Source organism: Aplysia californica, unplaced genomic scaffold, assembly GCF_000002075.1.
Source record: "Aplysia californica isolate F4 #8 unplaced genomic scaffold, AplCal3.0 scaffold00057, whole genome shotgun sequence".
Lineage (NCBI taxonomy): Eukaryota > Metazoa > Mollusca > Gastropoda > Aplysiida > Aplysiidae > Aplysia > Aplysia californica.
The window spans coordinates 58,708-65,869 of NW_004797327.1; the positions used below are offsets into that span (position 1 = coordinate 58,708).

The 7,162-nt window shown below is 35.8% G+C and overlaps 1 protein-coding gene across 1 annotated transcript in view; it reads right to left on the bottom strand.

The window, feature by feature from the left end:
- The window catches only part of LOC101847410 (probable 39S ribosomal protein L45, mitochondrial), a 13,520-nt gene extending 7,204 nt beyond the window's left edge, over positions 1-6,316 (bottom strand). The window contains exons 1-4 of the mRNA XM_005093037.3: positions 6,219-6,316; positions 4,857-4,994; positions 2,161-2,305; positions 1,291-1,355 (exon numbers count right to left, since the gene is read on the bottom strand). Coding sequence (XP_005093094.2) covers positions 1,291-1,355; positions 2,161-2,305; positions 4,857-4,994; positions 6,219-6,272 — 402 coding nt within the window. The 5' untranslated portion in view covers positions 6,273-6,316. The remainder of the gene's footprint in view (positions 1-1,290; positions 1,356-2,160; positions 2,306-4,856; positions 4,995-6,218) is intronic.
- Between the last annotated feature and the right edge of the window lie 846 nt (positions 6,317-7,162).

The following is a 7,162-nucleotide window of genomic DNA, read 5'->3' on the forward strand; positions in this document are numbered from 1 at the left end:
TATATATATATATACACAATGAAAAAATAAATTAGGACAATATGGAAAAGATGAGAAAGCAAAAAGATCAAAGATAAAATATAGACAAAGCAAAGACAAATGAAAAAAAAAAGAAAAAAGAAAAGACAGATAGGATAAAACAGAACAAGATAGATCAGATAGGGGGATACAAGATAAGAATCAGGGAAGTTTATTGTACTTTCAATTAGAGTTTCATGAGATCCAAAAAACAAAATGTTTGAAAATTGCTTCATGAATTTATTGATATTTCCAAGAAATGTTCCCTTTTTTTAAACAAAAAGCAATGACGCAAAAGGTTTATCATGAAAACCCATTTACAGAAAAATCCAATATTTCACAGAGACATATGTGAGGCAGCGTTGTGAAATCAAGCGCTCGTCAAAATAATGAAAGCAGAGAAATAGGCATTTTGGCGTGTTTGGCTATTTTTTTTTTCAAATTTTTGTCTTTTGGTTCAACAACTTTCATATCTATGGAAAAAAAATTTCTGTGAAGATTTCAATGAAAAAGGTTGATAAAAAGCACAAAAAAATGTAAATTATTTGTTTCTAAGGTCTCTCAAGATATGTAAGACACCCGACTTTGGCTGCCATTTTCTCGCTAATTTTACCTCAGAAACCAGGTGAGCCCCCACCTCCTTCAATTGTAAATATCTCGACTTCTATTCAAGATAGATGGGTAATTTTTTTATCCCAAGCAAGACAAATGAACAACCTTAATAACGCTACCAATAACTCCATATACCCAAAAATTGTCAAGTGCCTGATTCAACCGCGTCGTGACACATATGTGAGGCAGCGTGGTGGAATCGGGCTCTCGTCAAAAATAATGAAATCAAATAAAACAGCAGTTTTCTCCCTGTTTGGCAATTTTGATCAAATTTTTGTTTTTTGGCTCATCAGTTTTAATGTCCATTTACAAACACATTCCTTTGAGGATTTCACCGAAAACGTTGATTAAAGGCACAAAAATATAAATGTACAGTTTCCATGGACTCTCCAGCTTTGGAATCTACCAAGCTTTGGCGGCCATTCTCTCGCTAATTTTACCTCTTGAATCAGGTGACCCCCACCTCCTTCAATCCAAAACATCTCCACTTCTATTGAAGATGGATGGGTAATTTTTTCATTGAAAGAAAGACAAATGAACAAGCAGTAAGATAATACCAATAACTCAATATGCCCCAAAATTGACGAGAGCCTGATTCCACCACGCTGCCTCACATATGTATTTGTGTCAAGCAATGGAAAAACAGTTTACGCTACTCACTGAGGTTAGAATTTCTGTCTGTCGTCCATCCCCATCTTTTGGCTTGTACGGTTCGATGACGGAGCCTTTGTTCAGAAGAGAGCCACAAAATAGGACGGTTAACGCCATAAAAAAGGAGAAAAACCAAATACAGAAACAATTCTAAACTGGTCAAAACAAAATTACAAAACACAACAACCGGAAAAAGTAACTGTGTGATGCCTGGGCTGATAAGAACATAGTCATAATGAAAGTAGTGATAATGATAATCGTAATTTGTAATGACAATAACACTAGGAATAATGAAAGTGATAACGATAATTATAATGACAATAACAACTGAAATAGTGGAGGTGATGACAGGTAAAATAACAACAATAACAATAGGAATAATAATAATATAATGATGATAATAGTAGGGCCTAATAATAATAATAATAATAATAGTAATAGGGCCTAATAATAAAAATAATAATAATAATAATAACAACAACAATAATAATAATAACAACAATATATAACAATAACAATGAAACGGTAATAATAATAATCATATTCTAATAATAATAAAAACTACGGCAATAAAAAATAAATATCAATAATAATCAGAAAATATTATTTTCCCATAGGTTTACTAGGCATGACACTGTAACATTTACACCTCCTTCCACTTTCTAAATGCCACAAATATCTGTCCCCGTGGTTTTATGCACCCCGCACAATTTAGCAAAATTTGATCATGTTTTGCATAATTTCTAATTATTTTCCTTTATCATTCTTGGTTAAAATTAACAGAGTCGCATAATTTCACATTTTTGGGTTCATTTTTCATAATTTCATAATTTTTCTTGCATAAAATGACGGGGACAAAAATATACCTAGAATACTTACGAGTGCATGATGTATTGATGGGCAAATCTTGCTGAAATCGAGGCGGCAGACGTCCCTCCTTTTTCATCTCCATCCGAATTTCATCTGGGGTCCTGTTCTCTTTCTTTTTGTCTTTCTTCAGCTCTACAAATTTCGGGAGATCAATCTGCAGAATGATTGAGGACAGTCAGTTCAATCCCTTCGTCTTAAATATGTGAGGCAGCGTGGTGGAATCAGGCTCTCGTCAAAATTATCAAAGTGCATTTTTCCACAGGTTTGTGAATTTTTATCAAATTTTTGTTGTTTAGCTCAACACCTTTCATGCCCATTAAAGAACTAAGTTCTGTGTGGATTTTTCTGAAAAATGTTGATAAAAGGCACAAAAAATGTAAATTTTCTGTTACCACCAACTCTTAAGCTGAGGAAATAACTAATTTTGACGGCCATTTTCTTACTAATTTTACCTCTGAAAACAGGTAACCCCACCTCCTTCATTCGCAAATATCTTGACTTGTATTCGAGATAAATGAATATTTTTTTCCATCCAAATAAAGACAAGTGAACAAGCTTTAAGATGATACCAATAACTCTCCATGCCCAAAAATTGACGAGAGCCTGATTCCACCACACTGCCTCACATATATATATATATATATATGTACAACGAATGCTCTGTGTAAGACTCTGTCATACATTACTTTTCACAACTGTATATATATTATGTGAGGCAGCGTGGTGGAATCAGGCTCTCATCAATTTTTGGGCATGTAGAGTTATTGGTGTCATCTTAAAGCTTGTTCACCTGTCTTTATTTCAATGAAAAAAATATCCATTTATCTTGAGTACAAGTCGAGATGTTTGGATGAAGGAGATGGGGTCACCTGTTTTCAGAAGTAAAATTAGTGAGAAAATGGCCTCTAAAGATTGGTTATTTCCTTAGCTTAATAGTCCGTGGTAACTGAAAATTTACATTTTTTGTTCCTTTAATCAACGTTTTTCAGAAAAATCCTCACTGAAATGAGTACTTTAATGGGCATGAAAGGTGTTGAGCCAAAAAACCAAAATTTGATAAAAAATCACAAACCTGCGGAAAAATGCAAGTTTCTTCACTTTGATAATTTTGACGAGAGCCTGATTCCACCACGCTGCCTCACATATATGCCTCAGCCTTACACTACACTAAACAGTAGATATACATATCTATACATATTATATTTGTGAAAGTTCGTCACTTTGGCCGCCTAAAACTTCGGAACCACTTAACTTTCGAATTTGAAAAAATTAACAGTGGTTCAGAATCATTTAAAGGGTGCACAGTTTTACTGAGGAGTATGAAGTCACTGTAGTTTAATTCTCAGTTTTTCATTAGTTTCGTTTAGATTTAATCTTGGGAAAGTCCGTCTTCTAAGACGACATTGTAAACAAGTGAGGCTTCCGTTCACAAAGAGTGCGTGCACTGATCCCACAATGACTTGACGACCGATTCTTTTGAGTCCGTTCATCGAACGGGAAACCCAGCTAGTATAATATATATATTTGTGCAACAAGCACTCTTGAAAAATAGAGAGACTTCAGCCCGTTGTCTATCTTTATAGTTTTATAGCTTAGTTAAGTATCTCTAGGTAATAGAATAAAGATGATATTGCTTCCTTACATTGTATTTTACTGCAGGGCCATTGAATGAAGGTCAAGGAGTTTTTACTACTATGATGTCACAATCAAAATTTTAAAAACATATTCAGCATGCCCTTTTTCCATTTAGATTGCACCAGAAACTTTTCATAAATAATCAGATGAGGCATTTTTTAATAGGTACATATCAAAGATGATTTGTTTAAGTAAGCAAGCCTCTTTGTAAAAGCTGATTCCCCACTGTAGTCCCACTTTTACTGTTCGTGTCTTTCTTGTTTCTTTTGACTTGGTTTGAAGTTACAAGCACTCATAGTGTGAGGCTATTACAATTTGTTTGATTCAAAGACATGTTTATCAATGCTCGTACAAGGCTCGCATCCATTCATCATGTCTTATCGTTATAAAAAATATTGTTGTGCCACACCACTCGTTATATTTCTGCTCCTTTTATGCTAACTAAAAAACAGGTATGACTACAATATTATACAAAGACAAAAAAACTTGGCCATGGCATGTCATATCTCTCTGAATATATATATGAGGCAGCGTGGTGGAATCAGGCTCTTGTCAAAATAATCAAAATGAAGAAACTTGCGTTTTTCTATGGGTTTGTGAATTTTTATCAAATGTTTGTTTTTGGCTCAACACCTGTCATGCATAATAATAAAATTAATAAAGAACTCATTTCTGTGTGGATTTTTCTGAAAGACGTTGATTAAAGGCACAAAAAATGTAAATTTTAAGTTACCAAGGACTTTTAAGCTAAAGGAATAACTAATCTTTGGCGGCCATTTTCTCACCAATTTTGCCTCTCAAAATAGATGACCCCCATTTCCTTCATTCACAAATATATCAACTTGTACAAGATAAATGGGTATTTTCATACAAATAAAGACAATTTTATTAAACAAGCTTTAAGATGATACCAATAACTCTACAAGCCCAAAAATTGACGAGAGCCTGATTCCACCACGCTGCCTCACAAATATGAATAAACAAGACTTATGGTACGTTATATAATTCAGTTACAGAAACAGACAACTTTCCCATGAAAATAATTTCAACTTTAACACTTGCGATCAAACCTCCAAAACTTTCTCCCTCCTCTTCTGCCTCCATTTCAGATCGTAATGCTTGGACGTTGGATAGTTTCTGGTCTGTTGAACATCGTGTTGTTGACTACCCACAGCAAGAGGGCTCACCACCGCAGGCTTTGTTATCGCCTGACAAGGAAGACGTAGAAATGAAAATATGATTGCAATTTTTCAACGTCTCCACAAAAGCTTTTTTTTTTTTACCAGTTTTACATTAATTTGTAATAATTTTGTTCATGTTTAGAATGTGCACATTGTTACTTGTAATTTAATCCAATTTCACCGCCCAACACATTTTGTTATTGACAGTTGAGGCATGTAATCTAAAAAGGCCACGACGAACTGTGGTGAGCTTTCACATTCCTCATGACTGTTGTAGGTTAATATATATGGATCTTTTCTTCTTCTTGATATATTGACTAGCTGCACACGAGGAAAAGAGTCAGTCTGGTGAAGTCCTGATAAGAGAGTGGGTGTTCAAATATTGTCGCTTTTAACGGAATACTTTCTATCGATATGGATGATCAAATGGATTATAAAGGCAAAGAAAAGATTACGTTATAGCACAAAAGTAAGCTAATTTTATCGACTAGAAAGATGCTATGGCTATTTCACTTTTCGAATCGAGCCGAACTACGGGGGTCGCCATTTTGTTTTGCCCAGAAGTTCTCGCAAGATCTACTCCTCCCCTCTTTCTCTCTGTCTCTTTCTGACTATCGGTGTGGACGATCAAATTGACCAAAACAAAGTTTAAAAATAATGTTAAAACACAAAAGTAAATTAATTTGGTCGTCTACAAAGATGCTACGAACTTTTCGAATCGAGCCGAACTACGCGGGTCGCCATTTTGTTTTGCCCAGAAGTTCTCGCGCTACTCCTCTCTCTCTCTCTTTCTCTCTCTCCACTGCCCACAGACAAAATTGTACCCTTTTAGTAGGCTAACAGTAGATCTAGTAATGAAACGTTTGTTCACGGCACAGAATTCTACAATTTTTCTGTTATCACAGTAGTGTAGAATTCTGTGGTTTAGGGTGAACGCAAAATTGGTTGGCCTAGATCTAGGCTATAACGGTGAACGCACACCGGGTGAGAATAGCCAAAAGACTCGCCTGCGCTATTCTCAACCGGGGTGAGAATAGAGGTGGCCCAAAGTAAACACGTAGAGTAGAAAAGGCGATGCGGGTGGTAGCAGGTAGGTTAGTCTATGTCCGAATTAAAGCTTTTCTTATTCAGAAGTCAATGTCATTCTCCATATATAGATCTAGGCCAATCATTTGGATCTACAGCTGAAACAACGATGCAATGGTATCGTGTGATAAACGGTAAAATATTGCCTAAAATTAGGAATCATACCCGAAGTAGGGTTGACCTCGTCAAAATTTTCATGTGGGCTGCCATTTTGTTCATTTGTGTACGGAAAGTACGTTTGTTCCTATATCAACTTGCCACTTCCGTTTAGTTTCTGCCGTTGCTCTTTCGTTTTTCAATTGATCAAATTAGTTAATTGCTTATGATCAAGGGCTTCTTTTTATTAAAATGTGTACTTTAGAAGGGGGAAAATCTATAATAAAGTCTAATTAGGGTAACAAAGTTTGAATAATAACATATATAAATGTACTGAAGATAACACCCTGCTCACCGTGAGTGTTTAGGGAAATGGGAATGAGAAAGGGGAGGGGCTTCCTCCAATGAGAAAAAAGCCAAAACCTCTGTAAAACCTCGAGACTCAAGAACTTGATCGTGTGTTACGTGTGTCCATGTTGCTCAAATTTACTCAGTTTATAGAAAACTCATTAGTTAAGTAGTTGGTTTTTTCTTACTCTTAAGAAAACTTTGGAAAGATTGAAGAATACCGGACCACTCGTACATTATTGGGCGAGAATGTGGGGTAGGTGGGGCGGGTGGATAGGGTGGAGGAGGGGGGAGGGGGGTTCAGGGGGGGTCTCCCCCCTGACAAAATTTTAATGAATAGAACTACCGGTCCGAGATTCTCAATTGAGAGATATTAAAAAAGGGAAAATTATGAATTCCTAAGGTTGAGACAAAGGCAAAGTCAGTCCGCTGGTCCGGTATTCTTCAATCTTACCAAAACTTCAGAAAAAAAACAACAACCAAAAAACCTTAATACGTAATACTGGATCAAATTGAACTTCTGCACCAAATGGTCAACTGTAGAACATTATCGGGGGAGGAGAGAATTATGTGTTTGAGTTGGGAGAGCTATAGGCCTACAATAATTTTATTGCAACCGTTTACGGCGCCTGTTTCTCTATTCGGAGTCGAAATCTACTTTCCTT